This window comes from Lissotriton vulgaris, chromosome 2_1 (assembly GCF_964263255.1).
Source record: "Lissotriton vulgaris chromosome 2_1, aLisVul1.2, whole genome shotgun sequence".
Classification (NCBI taxonomy): Eukaryota; Metazoa; Chordata; class Amphibia; order Caudata; family Salamandridae; genus Lissotriton; species Lissotriton vulgaris.
The window spans coordinates 624,313,863-624,332,132 of NC_141687.1; the positions used below are offsets into that span (position 1 = coordinate 624,313,863).

The 18,270-nt window shown below is 44.4% G+C and overlaps 1 protein-coding gene across 3 annotated transcripts in view; it reads left to right on the plus strand.

The window, feature by feature from the left end:
• Window positions 1-18,270, plus strand: part of LOC147730877 (antizyme inhibitor 2-like) — a 170,087-nt gene that overhangs the window by 101,507 nt on the left and 50,310 nt on the right. For all 3 annotated transcript variants that reach the window (XM_086955739.1, XM_086955738.1, XM_086955740.1), the window contains one exon: window positions 16,091-16,263. In XM_086955739.1, the coding sequence (XP_086811865.1) occupies window positions 16,091-16,263 (173 nt within the window). The remainder of the gene's footprint in view (window positions 1-16,090; window positions 16,264-18,270) is intronic.

Consider the following 18,270-nt stretch of genomic DNA (forward strand, 5'->3'; position numbering starts at 1 on the left):
TCTAACATGGCTTTTTCTCCTAAATGTGCAGGACTATGTGCTGTATTAATGATAACTTGAACCATAGAGTCGGGGAGAAACCATGTGGCTTTTCCCTTCGTCATCCATCCCTGTTCTGTCTGTATCCCTCCTAGTTCAGTCCATTTCTTGATTTCGTCTGGTGTAGCATGTGTCTGTATGTCAATTATATCTAGGGTGGGATCCCTAACTGTCATGCAATGTGTCGGTGTCGGGACTATTGTCTTTGTCATGTCAGTTGTGTGAATCTGAGTCTGAGCTGTATGCTTGGCTGTTCGATCTGCCAGGTCATTACCCTGGGAAATTGTATCTGTAACATTCGTATGTGCTTTACACTTCATGATGGCTATGGCTGTAGGCAAATGTATTGCTTCTAACAGAGCTTGAATGAGGGGTCCGTGCTGGATCTTGGCACCGTGAGAAGTTAAGAAACCTCTCTCTTGCCAGAGGACTCCGAAGTCGTGTACAACTCCGAAGGCATAACGGGAATCTGTGTATATGTTAACTTTCTTATTCTTGGCTCGAATACAGGCTTGGGTCAGAGCAATGAGCTCTGCTGCTTGTGCTGACAGGGTGTCAATACGATGTGTTTCTATGACTTCAGTTTCCGTCGTGACTGCATATGCGGCCACTAACTCTCCTGTACTTGTTCTCATACATGAACCATCCACATAAAGTGTCAGGTCGGGATCTGGTAATGCGATATCTGTTAAGTCTTGTCTGGGTTTCGTCGTAATGGTAATGACTTCAACACAATCATGTGCCAAAGGGTCTGTCTCACTTAATGGCAAAAGTGTAGCAGGATTCAATGTATTGCAACGTCTGATTTCTATGTGCGGCTGAAATAATGTCAATTCATAACCTGTCAGTCGTGCTATAGTCAAATGCTGAGTCTGTGTTCTGTTTAAAAGGACTTCCACGGAATGTGGAACTTGTACTGTCAATTGATGTCCTAATACTATGGAATCACTTTGTCTAATCGCTAGAGCTGTTGCTGCTACAGATTTCAAGCACGCAGGCAGAGCCTGGGCTACTGGGTCTAATGTACTAGAAAAATAAGCACACGGTTTGTGTGAACCTGCTTGATCCTGGGTGAGTACTGACAATGCGGTACCTTCGCGTTCTGTGACAAAAAGTGTAAAAGGCTTGTTGTAACATGGTGTTGCTAAAACTGGTGCTTGACATAAGGCTTTCTTTAATTCGTCAAAGGCTTGTGTATGTTCCTGAGACCAAGGAAGGACAGTCGATGTCGCTGCCTCCTGGGTTGTCAACTGTATGAGTGGCTTGGCTAGAAATGCGTACTGAGGGATCCATTGTCTACAGTAAGAAGTGAGTCCAATAAAGGCTCGTACTTCTTTCTGTGTCTTGGGTTGCGGAAGATGTGCAATTAACTGTATTCGTTCAGGTGTAAGCTGCCTACCCCACTTGGTCAGCAAGTGCCCAAGGTACACCACTTGCTGAACACAGAATTGCAGCTTCGAAGGAAACACTTTGTGCCCCTTGTCCGCCAGGAAATGCAAAACTGTCAGTGATGCCTGTTCACATTCAGGTTCGCTACGGGCAGTGATCAGTAGATCATCGACGTACTGAAGTAGGGCAGTGTTGGGTGGCATGTGAATACTGTCTAGTTGTCTTTTTAATGCTTGACTGTAGATGCTGGGGCTTTCTGTAAATCCTTGAGGTGCGCGTGCAAATTTGAAGCTTCGGCCATTTAAACAGAATCCGAAAAGATATTGGCTTTCCGGATCGATGGGGACACTAAAGAAGGCGTTCTTGAGGTCTATTACAGTAAAGAACGTCGCTTCGGAATCAATGGCAGTCAATAGGGACGAAATGTCGGGGACCACGGGATATTGTGGCACAATGCATTTATTCAGTTCCCGTAAATCGATAACTAATCGATAGACTGGGGGTGCATTTGGGTCAGTACGTTTAAGAATTAGAATGATAGGGGAATTACAGAGATTGGAGTCGGTTTCTACAACCACTCCTTGTGCAATGAGCTCGTCAATGATTTTCAGTAAAGCCACTACAGCATCTGGAGGTAACTTGTATTGTCGAATGCGTGGTAGTACTACTCCTGGCTTGAGTGTGACACGATATGGAGTAATGTGCATACAACCTACATCAGTGGGGCCTTGTGCCCATAAATGTGCAGGAACATTTTGTAATCTGGAATCAATATCTCTCAATACATAATGACCCTTAAAGTCACGAAGAAACAATCTTACTCCTTCCGGAGAACAACAAATTACAGCTCCTAGAGCTTTCAGAGTCTTAATTCCAAGTAAGTTTTCTGGACATGATTTCGTGAGCAATAAATCTGTAGTGCGGGACAATGGACCAACTGCAAGGGGAACTGGTTTCGACACTTCATTAACAATAGGTTTTTCTGAAAATCCAAGGGAAACATTCTGTGAGCCTGAGAGGGGTGCCCCTGGAACCTCGTCGTGACTAATTGTTGTCCTGCTTGCCCCTGTATCAATCAAAAACTTTCTATCTTTCCCTAATACCTGGCTATGTACATAAGGACCCTCTTGATCTACAGGAACCTCAATAAGAGGCAAGCCAACCTCCCTCTCTAGGCTGTTTCATGTGTATCGCTGGTAATCGGGATAGTCAGTTTGTGCATACTGGTACATCTGCTGAGTTGCATGTTGCGTTGCGGCAATGGGTTGTGGCTGTGGTACCGCTACGGTCTGTACCGTCTGTTGTGGAGCATGCATAGGCTGTACATTCTGTGGAACGTGTTGTTGGACCTGGTCCTGTCTAGGAGGACGCGGTCTCTCTTTAGTTTTACCTGTGGATATATTATATTTCAAAACTGCACAATCGTTTACATAGTGACCTGGCTGTTTACAATAGTTGCATGTCCCTTTGACAGGAGCTGCCGAATTATTTGACTGTGTCATACCCTTTTTATGACCGTCAGTTGGAACTGACTGAGCAACTAGCATTTTCATTTTCGTGTCCTTCATACGTCTCTGTTCGTGATCATGTTCTTCCCTGATTCTGTTCTGGTGGTACTGTAACATTTGTAACATTTGTGAAGGCGTGTTTGCTTGCCATGTGCTCTCGACTTTCAATACACGATTCTTAACCTGGGGCAGAGAATTCTCGACTAATTTGGATACAAAAAGGTGTGGGTATGACTCGCTACTTGGTTTCAGGCCACTATTAATAATAAAACATTTCTCAAATCGGGAATAAAAATCACTAGTGTCTTCATCGGGTTTCTGTTTGCAGGCTGAGATTGCATCCCAGTCTTCCTTTTTAGTTGCTAACAAACGTGGCAAAACTTGTACTAACAATCCTGGTAATGCTTTGGTTTTATCCCCAAGACCCAAACCTGGGGTTCGAGTCGTTTCTTCATTTTCTAATGCAGCCCAATCTATCTTTTGGTCTCCCACCCCCCATTCTTTTTCTTTGAGTTTCTCGTAAATACCGGCAGGCAATAACACTTTCAGTATTTTCATAATGTCGGGATAGGTATAATCTCCCATGAGTAACATGTCTTTTATTTCACGGTGGAAACCTGCTGGGTCTTTATCATGACTAGGCACTATTTTCTTCATTTCTAATAATTCCATTTTAGTTATGGGCGTGTATACATACACACGTGTAAGGGTATTATCATCATTCCTGACTGGATGTACTTCTCGTAAGGGATTCTGTCTGTCTATGTAGAACATTTTCCTTTCTGGGGGTGGAGCTGAAACAAACTGTGGATTCAGGAAAGCACTATATCTGTGTCGATGTTCTAAAATTACTTTAATTAAATCGGTACCTAGGCCTCTCCATTTATTCATTAGTAACTCTATTAGTACATCAGGTAGGGGACCTGGATCAGAATGTTGGCTCTTATACAACGTAAGGAGGTGCTGTATCATGTACATACCAGCTAGTCGCTGTTCGTCTGGGGAAAGATTCAAAAAGGTTTGCGCTACTGCGTCATCATTATATCTATCGGAATTGTCAGCCCATTGTACTGCTGACCTGGCTAGTTCTTGGCTAGTTCTTGTTCATCCATGGAATTGAGTAAAGTACTTCAAGAACGAATGGGGTACATGGTACCCCATTCGTTCTTGAAGTACTTTATCGGTAGCCTGAAATAGATGTTCAGGAGTCCTCGGGTTTGACATGGCAGAGTGAAAAAGTCTCTTGCTTTCTGGGCGTAACGTTTTATTAAAGGGTCTACCCTTACCTACATAGGCCACCGTACCTGGATCTTCTGGCTCATCCTCCTCTGAGGATTTATTCACGTCTGTTTCTGCTTCCCTTTCAGCTTTCTCTCGTTCATGAAATACTGTTATTTCTTTACGGATTTTTCTGTACATGGCCTCTATACATTTCTGTTTATCATGTTTTCCGTCTGCAATATTCTGACCCCATGTAGTTAGTACCTCCATCTCTTCTTTATTTACACCAGGCCGATCTCGTTCTCTTATAAAACAGTTTACGAGGAATCTTAATATCATACTTTGAGTGTCTACTTTCTGATGTGCCATGGCCTCGTGAATACATTCCTGACCCTCCCCAGTCTGAACAAAACGATATATCCTGTCTAGATAATCCGGCATTCCTGGAAATAGAACTAAAAAGTTTGCAGCACGTCTTATACGTATTGAGGCTAATATCATGCAACCGTCTTTGCCTGGTACTGGATCATATCTACAGTCTGTAAGATACTCTTTAAGCTTTTCAATTGTGACTGGTTTCGGAGTACGTTGCATTGCTAGTTCTCTAACAGTTAATTGCTGTACTGGTGGCGGGGCACGGTAACCTCCTGATGCACCTCCTGAGGCGGAGGCTTGAGCATAATCTGTCTGTAGGGTCGGTGCCTGCTGTAACAGAGTTGGAACCTGAACTGTGCCAGTCCCAAAAGGATTAGATGGATGAATAGGGGGTGCAGGAAGTGGTGCAGGAGGGGTCTGCTGTTGCGGACCTGGGGGCAGACGATCAGCGGGTGGTACAGGTGCAGGTGGGACATTGGTATATTCGGGAGCTACGTCGTCTAAATAGGAAGAAAGGAAAATATCTGCTGCGGTCTTGTGACGTAATTTAGTCGGAACCAATGGAGGGGGCAGATTTTTCGGTGTTTCCGGGGTCGCCTTGGGCAGGCCCTCGGCCAGGACTGGATACAATCCTGTCATAATTGCGTTACTCTGTCTGTCGTGTTGTTCCATTCTAACTCGTTCTCCTTCTTCTAGTAGCTCTTTTTCTTTGGCTTTTTCAGAATCCTCTCTACTTTTCTCTGCTTTTCTGAGTGCTTTCTCTGTCCGTCTATGTGATTCTTTACGCCATAGTTCAATGGCATCTTTCTGTGACTGTCTGGCTTTCTTTTTCCATAATGCTTCCTCTACTCTCATGATGCACTCGGCATCCCATGTCCCTGTAACGGGCCATTTCTGATTCTCTGCTAAGTCTTTAGTGTAATCTGCCCACAAGTCGAGATATAATACGGCATCTAAGCCGTGCTTGTGGTACATAAAATATCCGGGAGTGTCCCTGGGTGGGATGGGAACAGCTTCCTCAAGTATCCCTTTCCTAGTTCCTATCTGTCTCAGTTTAGAGAATAGAGGCATTCTGAACCTTGATGCTTGATACTTACTCGAACTTGGACACAACTAATACAAAAACACAGTAATGAAGATAAAAACAATCACTCATACCACGACATTAAAACACATTTAAACATTTCGAAAACGAACAACAATAACTAGATAGATAGATAACTGGATACTGGATATACTGCTAAACAGTACAGATACACTGCTAAAACAGTGCAGACCGGGTCTGTGTACCCAAACCCGTCTTGACCGGGCACAAATTAATGCACCCGTCTTGATGCATCCCCAGCAACGGTACTCACCGGGAAGCACGGAACGGAAGGCCTCGGAAACTCGACACTGGACTGGACCGGACTGGACTCGACTCAACACGTGACGTAGGTACTTCGGAACTGGTGGGCCTCTAGAACACCTCGGACCTTGCTCTCTCGGCTGGGCTCTGGTCGGGATCCTCCGCACTCCTTACCGCCTCGTCTGGGTGTCGATCGCAGTCTCAGTCACCTCCGTTGGCCTGAAGGAGATACAGGAAATCCTGCGGGTACGCGTAGTTGTCCGTCACGGCTGTGGCAGGGGGCTAGGCTTGCAACGCACCGCCGGCGTGTAAGGTGGTGGAGGGGTCCCTATTCGGGCGCCAAATTATGTGGTAAATAAAGATTTACCTATGCGGAATTTCTATGCGGTAAAGTTCAATAAAATAGCTCAATCAAAATGAGAGGCAGAGTCCGTGGAGTCTGAGTTTATAAGGGTTTTATTCCATGTAATGGAATGGTTCGAACCATGGTATCATGTTCCATCACCTCGAAGGTTCAGGAAGGGATAGACAATGCTTTATTAACAGTGTACAATATATATAGTAAATGCATACAATGGTGATGGATACAGAAGGCGTAACAGCTGGAAGAAACGAGATAAGAACACATGTACGTAACAGAAGGCGTGCACGAGGGCGTACACGGAGGTGTGTGCTAGAAACATCACATGAAAGTGTCACAGGTGGGTGGATTCATAGAGGAATCCTGCAGTGTCAGCAGAAATATATGACTAGATGCGCGCGCAGGCAACATGACGTGTGGTTGAAGTGAAACTGGAGGGTGAAGGGGACTTGACATTTAGCTCCGAAAGAGGAGACAGAAGTCTGGCATGTCAGAACAACCTAATCCCAAATCATATCTGATATCTAGTGTTTGAGGAACTGTATTATCTAGAAGGAAAGGTCTCTCGGGTAAAGGCTATTCTATACTGACTGCTAGTGCGTGCATATGTGACTACGTGTCTACGTGTAATGCGAGGGGCCATGGGCCTACCATGGTAACGGGAGCAATGAATTACTTGCACGGAGACAGAAAGGCCGGGCCCTTTGCTCTGCAGCTGGGGGGATGTTTACCTAAATCACTAGACAGGAATGTATTTTCGAGGAGCGGAGCAGATAACTTGAAGGCAAAATACAGTCTTGGCAGGCAAGCAGGCCGAGCCGGGCACCGCTCACCGCGCAGGGAGTAAGGTAAAGGGTCAGGGATGCAGATCCAGGCTGCAGCTCACAGGAGGCAGAAAGGGCTCGATGGCAGAAATCAGGGCCTAGCTCAACTGAGCCAGGAAAACGTGAAAGTGCACCATGTAAAGACGGTGGCAAGGCATACTTAGGAACTGAATTATCGATCCATTCATGGTGGATCTGAAAGAGGACATGTTAACGTTGGACGCAAATGTATTTGCGTCTTCATAGCTGGTTGTGGAGGGAAATTACATGTACTTGAAGCACGTACATGGAGCCGTTGGGGTCTACGTTAGGGGACACAATTGACCATAAAATTCAAATTACCTCAGTGCCTTGAAGACGGTTGGTACCTTCATAGCTGCGGTAAGAAAACAGAACTCTTCCTCGCAATCCCGTTCTTTTGCTGTTTGATACCTTCGACCAAACGAACCACGCATTCGGCGTGGAGACTTGATTCTCGAACACTTTTTCCTCTCGGCTGAGAGGGAACCGGAGGTCTATTAAGAGTGACATTTACTTTGGTGTATGTGCAGGGAACCGTTGTGTTTGCTTTTCAATCTTAAGCAACCCACGGTGGTGCAACCTGGATGTACAATTACGGAACCAAATAGCCTGGGGTGTGTTCCTAATGCACACTGCATTAACCTCGTCAATCAACTAATAAAAATCAAGAACTTCACCTCCGATACCCAGCAAGTCAACAAGGGTGTCCCTCAAGGATCGGTGCTCTCCCCCCAGCTCTTTAACATCTACATGGAGCCACTCGCTAAGTTACTCAGGAACGCCAACATCAACTTCCACCTCTACGCGGACGACACGCAGATTTACCTGGAAATCTCCTCTCTTAAAGACATCCAGAGACTCAACGATATCCTAAATGAAGTTCAAGACTGGCTGACAAAGAATCACCTGAAACTCAACCCCGACAAGACAGAAACACTCCTCATCTCAAACAAAGAAGATAACCCTCAAATCACCGAGTGGCTAAAGTCGATCGATGCTCTCAAGGGTAACCTCACGCTAGCCGACTCCGTTAAATCCCTGGGCTTCACCTTAGACCCTAAACTAACCCTGACAAATCAAATTAAGAACTCGGCGAAAAGCGCATTCTTCAACCTCAGACTTTTGAACAAAATTAAACCTTACATTCCCAACAAGGACCTCAAACTAGCCACGCAATCTCTAGTTCTATCAAGACTGGACTATGGGAACTCAATCCTAACAGGCATCCCCAAATCCCACCTGGCTCCACTAAAAACAACACTTCACGCGGCAGCAAGAATGATCACAGGCTGCAAAAAATATGATTGCATCTCCCCGGCTCTTAAAGAACTCGAATGGCTCCCTGTGGAAATGCGAAGTACCTTCAGAACGGCCTGCCTAACCCACAAGGCCCTCCACACCGGCAAACCGGAATACCTGGCTAACAAGCTCAAAAAAGCAGGCCAAGCCAGAAATTTGAGAAGCTCTAATTCCCTACTGCTCATCCTACCAAAAACCAGAAGGAAGAGAACTGCGGACTGCTCTTTCTCAGGAAATGCCCCCAAAATATGGAACGCCATCCCCCCGCACATCAGAACTCTACCGTCCTATGCAGAATTCAAGAGCCAACTTAAATCCTTGTACTTGATCCGCTCCCTTGGTTATGGATAACTTGGAGCTGCAAACGTCTCAGAATCCATGCGGTATTGTTGAATCCAGTACTGAGAAGCCCTGCTGTCCGAACTTTTCTTCTTTCCAAATTGTCTGTCGCCGATTGCTTTTATTGGGTTTGTTTCATGTTGTTCTCTTTTTCATGCCCACTACTGTGAAGCGCTCTGATACCTTCGGGTCTTGTTAGCGCTATAGAAAACTTCTAAATAAATAAATAATAAATAAAATAAAGGAACAGTGATTCCATTATCATTTTACGTTCTTATTTCCTATACTTTTCCTTCCACAACCCTTGTTTATTATTTACCAAACACAGGAGACACAGGAGGGGTACCTTAACAGAGGGATGGTGATTACCCATTGTTGCATATGTATTCCTTGTTAGGTAGGTGTGTGTGTTCTTCAGTAACATAGCATAGCCAGTATTAGTTCAGAATGTTCATGTAAATCCTCTCTGTTCGTCGTTCTACAGCTGGGCAGAGTCCCTGGTACCGCCTTCCTTCGTGTCTACTAAAGAAACAGTCTATTATATTTTCCTTTACAGGTACGAGTACAGGTACGAGTGTGGCTTGAGGGTAGTCATTTGTGTATAGGAATCCAGAGTAGTGGGTGGGATAGAATCGGAGGGGTTTCTAAACAAGTTGTTCTTTGTTGTTTCAGATCTCCCTCCCCGCTGTTCCCTTCCTTTCCCTCCCCGGTTGGACTCACTTAGTAGTCTGTGTTATAAACTTCAGACTCTGAGGTCGTTCATAGGGGAGGTTATAGGTATTTCAACACAGCCCCGAAGAGGCCAGAAAGCAGAGCCTGACACACACTTTGGCACCTATGCACCCGCTTCCTGTGGGTGAGGTAACGAACTAACACCGGTGCTCCTGTAGTGGTTTACACCTCTAGTGTCCTAGTTTAAAGTGTGGTAATTCTATTCCAGTCGGAAGACTTCCAAAACAGTAACTCTTTAACTTTTACGCGCCATTGACTTTGCATTGGTGCATGCGTGTGCTTTAGGCACTGCACCCGTGTCCCGCGGGCCTCTCCCGACTTCATCACTGCTAGTCCCGAGTAGTCCCAGCGATTCACAACGTCCTAGGCCTTACCATTGTTCGAGAGGTGGTACTTATACCACTGTTTTAGTATATGGTTTGAGTGGCCACCGGGCCTATCCAAAATTGTGCAACTTTTGAATGTTTAACTGTGCTTTTGTTTGAACGCTTGTGCCTTTACACTCATAAAGAGTACAGAGGATTATTATAGTAATAAATACATATATTTTTATAATATATAACTTGTGTGGTGTCCTTTCATTTGATATTACCGGATTGCATATGGTAAAACAGCTGGCTTCACATGCCCTCTTGAGTTTAGCCTAAGACTGCTTGGTCCATGCTACCCCTAGGATAGCTTGTCTATAAGGTTGACTTTACAACCAACAGCATAAGGGATTGTTTGGACTGATACAAGGTACCCACAGAATTGTGGACATCATACATCAGGCCAACTTCTCACACAAGAGAATTGGAGCTAATGGCTCCCTGAACTGGTTCCAACTGGAGTATGCATGGAGGGCACCAAATGGTCTAGTGGTGCTGGCAAGTGCCCCTAGCCCATTGCACTAATTCCTGTCTGGGAGGTGGTCACACCTCCCTGTGACATGAAACCTGTTGCTCTACCCTCCCCTACTTGAGTTTGGCTCAGCAGCAGGAGAGCAGAATCGTGTCTGTGGTCAGCAGAAGCCCTAGTTTGCTGTCGGACTCTGGAAGACAGGTACCGGGAGCATAGGGGCATCCCAAGGGAGTCCTACAGTGCATGGAATCCCCCAACACCATTTATGCAGTCAGTTCCTCCTGCTTCAACATGCTACAAATCTTTTGCTGGATTCCCAAGAGCACCATGCATACTGTCACTCAAGCCCCTATCACCACCGAGCAGGAAGGATGCAGGCTCAGCTCAGCCTCCCCCCATTCATCACGCATGCCGGATGATGAGGCGCTTGTCCTAATTACTGGAATTTTCAAACCTACCACCTTGGCGAATTTGGGCCAATGGTTCTTCTACGCTTTCGTACCTATGTAGCCAGGCTTGGCGCAAGGTTAAGGTTTTATACTGAAAGTGTAGGGTGGAGCACCGCTATTTCACCTGGAGATTATTCGAATTTTTCGTGCCTCCGGGGCTCTCTCCCCGTCTGGAGAGATTCTATTACAACCTACAGTAGCAACTATACCTGACTGGGTATAGTTGTCCCCCCGGGCACCGATATGTGCTGAGTCAGCTCTAAGTTTGTTGTATGTTTTTCTGCTTAAACGTTCATAACATGTATTTCAAAATAAAGCAATTATTCCATTGATTCTGGTCGTTTCGTTTATTTCTCTTAAGGTTGTTTTCTTTGTCAAAACATCATTTCCGTTATTTTACATCATACATCCAATGCATTTCGGCAGTATGATCTGCCTTCATCAGGGAAATAATTGATCTACAAATCAAAAAAACGCATTTTCAATTTTACATGCTATATAATATGTTACTTCTTCCATCAACTTAACTCTATTCATTTACAAACAATGTCATATTAGCTTCATAGACAAGTTCTTATGAGCCTTTACTTAAGGGTTTGTCAGATAAATAAAACTGGGTTTCCTTCGTCTTTCTCTGTTTATAACGTGCATAGCGCGCTGTTGCTGGCCGTGGTTAACTGCCTATTTTAAATCGGGTTTCACCTTAAAGGTTGTGGACCTCGCGTTACGCGCTGGTGATGGCTTATTGTTGACGCGTTCGCGTCTTTGTTAAAATTGCACTAATGGTTATAGCTCCGAATGTGGGAAAGAGTGCTGCTCGTGTTTTACGCAGTTAGCCTAAGTTAAACGCTATGCGGCTTACCTCGGCGTTTCTTATCTCCGCGCCATTCCCCAGCGAACGGGTTCTGTTTCCTATCGGTGTTACGCTTCTAGCGCATGCGCTTTGTTAAGTTCTCGCGGACCCGGTTTTTTTATTTTTTGGTGTGCTAACTTTATTATTCTAAGCAAATTGCTTGAGTCACATGTTGCATTCACTTGTTGCATTTGCACTTGTTGTGACTCAAGCAATTTAATCTATATGATCAAATGCCCCTGTGGAGACGTTTATGTAGGCTATAACCATTAGTGCAATTTTAACAAAGACGCGAACGCGTCAACAATAAGCCATCACCAGCGCGTAACGCGAGGTCCACAACCTTTAAGGTGAAACCCGATTTAAAATAGGCAGTTAACCACGGCCAGCAACAGCGCGCTATGCACGTTATAAACAGAGAAAGACGAAGGAAACCCAGTTTTATTTATCTGACAAACCCTTAAGTAAAGGCTCATAAGAACTTGTCTATGAAGCTAATATGACATTGTTTGTAAATGAATAGAGTTAAGTTGATGGAAGAAGTAACATATTATATAGCATGTAAAATTGAAAATGCGTTTTTTTGATTTGTAGATCAATTATTTCCCTGATGAAGGCAGATCATACTGCCGAAATGCATTGGATGTATGATGTAAAATAACGGAAATGATGTTTTGACAAAGAAAACAACCTTAAGAGAAATAAACGAAACGACCAGAATCAATGGAATAATTGCTTTATTTTGAAATACATGTTATGAACGTTTAAGCAGAAAAACATACAACAAACTTAGAGCTGACTCAGCACATATCGGTGCCCGGGGGGACAACTATACCCAGTCAGGTATAGTTGCTACTGTAGGCAAGGTTAAGGTTGCCACACATTGTCCTGAAGAAGACTCGCAGCGGAGGTTAAAGCCACCCCTCTATGCTTCAGTCGAGTCGAAACGTCGACGCCTTTTCCCTCAGACCTGTACCCATCATTCCCCTGCCATTCCTGTATAATGCATTGATTGCCTATGTCAATTTACAGATTGCATGTAAATGAATGTCTACTGGACAGGTCTCACTGCCTGGTCTTGAGTTACCAGTGTATCTAAAAGTACCTATTTGTTTCTCCTCAACCTTTGATTTGCACCTTCTATTCATTACCCGCCACCACTACCCTACTCTTTCCTTTTCCTTTCTGCACTCAACCTATGTATATTCAAAATTGGAGAATTCATGTTAATATATATATTAAGAATAAATGTGAATATAACATTGAAAAAGTTTTTTCTTGGGGATTTTTTCTAATTATGTGTGTGATTTTCAAAATATCTGCTTAGTATTATTCATGAATACATATGTTTTAGTTACTTGAGAGTATATGGTACTATTGTTGGTGATTTTGTACACTAACCAACATTGCTAACGTTGAATTGATTTCTGTAATCAAACATTGATCACGGACCACTTGTTCATTCCCGTTCTACCCTCCCCTACTTGAGTTTGGCTCAGCAGCAGGAGGGCAGAATCGTGTCTGTGGTCGGCAGAAGCTCTAGTTTGCTGTCAGACTCTGGAAGTCAGGTACCGGGAGCATGGGGGCATCCCAAGGGAGTCCTACAGTGCATGGAATCCCCCAACACCATTTATGCAGTCAGCTCCTCCTGCTTCAACATGCTACAAATCATCAAAAAATCTTTTGTTGATTTCCAAGGGCACCATGCATACCGTCACTCAAGCCCCTATCACCAGAAGACTTGACTAAAGCAACGCACTCTTTGCCGAAATTCCTCAAGCATCTCCTTCACAGACTCCAGACCATCCAGAACTCCTCCGCTAGACTCGTTCTGGAACTTCTCTGACACACCCAAATCATGCCTTACCTCAGAGACCTTCACTGGCTCCAGTACACACACGCAGCCAATTCAAACTCCTCAGACATGTATACAAACCACTGAACAACATTGGATCAGCATTCCTCAAACCCTGCCTTCACTTCCACCAGCCCACCAGACATCTACGCCCTGCCCCTCTATCTCTATCTCTCAAAAACACACCCTCCATCCACAGAAGCAGATCAGGAAGGATTGCCTTCTCATATCTCGCACCCCAGCATGGAACAGCCTCCTTCTTCACCTTAAGGCCACCTCCATGCTTCTGGCTCTACAACTAAATTCCTGCAGTCGAACTTCACACCTGCTGCAGCACCTGGAAACCCCTTGGGTGATTAGCCATGCTATACAAATGCAAACATAACATACTGGCAAAATAACTAAGAGGCATGAATACAGGCAAAAATATTGTTGCATAATAACAGAAATAATAACAAATGAGGCATGATTATAGGTTCAATCACTGACGGTGTGTAATTTCCATCACATCCTTGCAGGGACCAGATTACTGACTAAACAGCTGATGAGTTGTTGGAGCAGACGCCTTCCAACATAGGACACACTACAAACCCACTACCTTCCCTTCCAAACAAGTCCAACCAACAAAGGGTTATGCTACCCATTCACAAGAGCACCTCATGAGCTGTAAGGGTTGTGAAGTTTTAAATAAATGCAAATAATCTACAATACAATACAATAATCATCAGCTAAATAACTAAAGCTGATTACTGGGAACAATCTGATGGGACAATAGTATGAACATAATACTTGATGAAGCCTAAATTGCTTGTGTTCTGTTTCAGGGAGGTCCTGGCCTGGCAGTTCGGACTGGACTGTTCCCAGTGGAGCTGGGTCAAGATTGATTGCATGTGGCTGAGTGTGAACTGAGGTGGCATGGTGCGCAAAATAACGATGGACTGGAATGGGCCCTGAGTAATTTCCAGTGGCTGAGATTAATTCAAGCATTCCACCCATAATCTTTTTGTATTCTTTAGTGAGTCACCTTCGGTGAGACCGGTATGCCAGATGTGGGTTCTGTGCACACTGTGTCATTGGAACCAAGCTATACATGTCTGATATGGCCCTAAGGAGGACTTAGCCTGGCAGTTCGGGCTGGACTATTCCCTTTGGAGCAGTGTCGGGCTGGGTCCAAAATGAGCTGGCATGGTGTGCAAAATAATGATATCTTGAGAAACGGCCTGAGTAATAACCAATATACTGTAGTGTGTTGCCCTAAGTGGGACTGGTATGCCCAGACATGTGTCCAGTGCACACTCTCTCATTGAAGCCATGCTCTACCTGGCTGATGAACCCTAACTACGTCAAAACAGCTCTTGAGATGCTTGTGTTCCGGTTCATGGACGACCTAGCCTGGCAGTTTCAGCTGGACTTTTTTCACTGAAGCAGGGTGAAGGCTGATTTGCATATGGCTGGGTACAAACTGAGGTGGCTTGATGTGCAAAATAAGGGTGGCCTGGGATGCGGCCCCAAGTAATTGCCAGTAGCTGGGATTTAATTCAAGCATTCCCTCCATCACTTCTTTTGTATACTTTAGTGTTTTTCCCTATGTGGGATGGGTATGCCCAAGTGTGTCCCTTGCACACTATCACTGTAAGCAAGGTATACCTGGCTGATGAGCCCTAACTAGAGCAAAACCAGTCCAGGGTTGCTTGCGTTCTGGTTTCGGGAGGGCCTGACCTAGCAGTTTGCGCTGGACTGTTCCCATTGGAGCAGGGTCTGTGCATATAGCTAGGTCCAAACTGAAGTGACAGTGTGTGCAAAATAATGATGGACTGGCATGCATCCTCAAGTAATTACCAGTGGCTGAGTTTAATTCAAGCATTCCAGACATCACTTTTTGTATCTTTTAGTGAGGCATGATTGTTGGCACAATCACTGATGGAATATAGTTGCCATCAAAATAATTGAGGGGATCTGATTATTACCTAAATAGCTGATGAGTCATTGGAGTTGAAGACTTCCAACATAGAACACACTGGCCTTTCAAACAAGTATAACCTACAGTGGAGCAAGCTACCCATCTTCAAGAGCATGTCAGCAGCTCTTTGGGGTGGAAAGTGTTATATAAATGTAACTCACACAATACAATACAATTATTACCAGCAACATTTTTGGTACTGATTACTGGGTACATTCTGTTGGAACATTAGTATTGACATAATAATTGATGAGGATGATTATTGAATAAAACCACATCACCTCTCTGTGGCACTATTAGAATGATCCCTAATAGACATTTTGGGAGTGGGGCCCAAACCCTGGTAGAACAGGGCTTCTCAGGCAGCTGGAAAATGGGGGCCCTAAGAAAACAGCATTGTACCTTTGAGGCACAGTGATGGCTTAATTGGATTAATGTGTCTTCTGCAAAGATCTGTTTGTAGCCTGCAAATCACAGATTGGAAGTAAAGGCAGTTGACCCAGCCTTTCAGCCTTCTTATGTCATTAAATTCGTTAGGAAATATTAACTAACAACTTCCATTGCCACACAGAGGAAAGTTTGCTAATAGTGTACACTATATAATTCTGGAAATTGTTATTATTAATTTAAACACTACAGTGATTAGTGTTGTCTTCTGCAACGTGTCTCTTCTGCAGGGGGAGATAGAGCTGGTCCTTGGCCAGGGAGTCTCACCAGACAGGATCATTTATGCCAACCCCTACAAGCAGCTCACACACATAAAGTATGCTGCCAGTAGTGGGGTGAAGATGATGACCTTCGACTGCGAAGAGGAGTTGGCCAAGGTGGCCCAGTGCCATCCGACTGCCAGGTAGGCCTGATAACCAGGAGTACCCAGCCCCGGTGTCCCAGAGCCACCAAAACGTAAGATAAACTCAATTATCAGGTAGACGAGGCCAGGTTCACCCAATGGCAATTAGTGTAGAACCAAAGAAGCAATTGATGCTCACCCAATTGCATATTAGCTCTCACAGCTAAGAGGGTTTGACCAATGATGCACAAGAACCATATCCACTTCCACCCACCATCACCACCTGGAAGGGAATTCATGTGACTCATGCTCCTCAACTGTTGGTTAGATGTGACAACCAAGAGGCCTCAAGCAAGGCGACCCAAGATCTCACACACACCAAGTAGGTTGACATTTAGGAGGGAATGGCCAGAGGTGGCCCAGGACTACTGCTATTATTTAGCCACGAGGAAAGTTTGTCAACCTAGATAAGAAAGTCAGGCTGGGCCACAGTGACCCAACACTAGGTAGATCTGCCAACAAAGAGGCCATGCTTAAGATGGCCCAGGACCTCCTAAGCACTAGGCATGCCCCACAACCAAGAGGACCAAATGATCCATATAAATGACATTATAAATGCACGCAAAGGCTGGACAATAACGTGCATAAAAACTCAAGCTGTGGGTACGGTAAAAAGGTTTAGTGTTGCCCACTGCAGGCTTGATTACTGCCCCAGTCTGTATCTAAGCACTTTTTTAAAAGAGGGATGCATATGATCTGACAGGTTGAACTATCCATATTAGGAACATGAACAACAAAGCCAATTTATTTTCTTTCTATATAGTACATGCACACAGACACACTTCATAAATACATGCACACATACAGGTACAGCACACCACAGTGCATACCCATACCAACATATCTACAGGCAACCACACAGAGCAGCAAGCAAACAGGTGTCCATGCAGCCAGACCATCACATATGCGGCCACCAGTGTATACATTCAACCACACAAGCAGTCACCCATTTATAGAGGTTACAGGAATACAACTACCTTTGCAAATAAACCAACACAGGCGATCATGCTTTCCTCTTGAGATTATAGACAGACAAAAGATGGATGACATTGATATGTTTGGAATTCAGTTGACCTAGCAGAGATTGGTCTCTGCCTGCTTTTACTGCTATCTCCACCAGTCACTTCTCTGTGCCTTTGAATCATTATCCAGCTTTCAAAATGACTGCACTTGTTAGGGCGAGGAGCCAATCATCTGAGGCATCAATGGACAGACCACATCACCAGGAGATCAATTAACCACACAAATCCCCATCTATAATAGGACCATTTTTACCAGATACCCATGAATACAGAAGCAGGCCCTCATTATGTAATATCCAGGCAAAAGCACAGCATCCCACCCAGGTCTCGATCCAAAATGGACACCTGTCCTGGTGTTGTCAGCATACACGTACAAACAGAATCAAGTGACAATTTATATTTAAAAAAAGTTGCACAAGTCCATGAGGTTGACTTTGTGGGATTTAGAGGCATCTTCAGGGTTTTGAATAGGGGTGGTTTTGAGTCATCCTGTATGGTTGCATTTATAGGATCATATGAACTTTAAAATGGCTGGGAATGTTAGGCTGAGATTGGCAGCTGTGTACACACTAATGTAAGAAACTCATTTTTAGGTCGCCGATTACCACACAGCGCTGCTGTCTCGTATGCAAAATACATCATGGGGACTTTCAGAAAGTTGACCTGGGAATGCATTTGGCCCTTGGCTTGCTATTGGCTTTATGGTTTATAACTCACGCTTTCTGACTTTCGATTTGCTGGCTTTATTTGCTTTAGTCCGTGCAGCTTGAGTTAGTATCTCTCCCTGCTAAAGCCACTTTTACAGTATTCTTCTATGAACTTGTTTTCTGTAATAAACAGGCCTTTAAATCTTGTGCTTATCTGGTCACATTTGCTAGGCATTCAAAGACAAAGGTCAAATGTCAAACTGTGTTTTCCTGGGACCCTGGTGTTTATTTTGCTTTCAGCTGACTTCAAAATGAGAGCGTTTATGGGAAAGAGGATT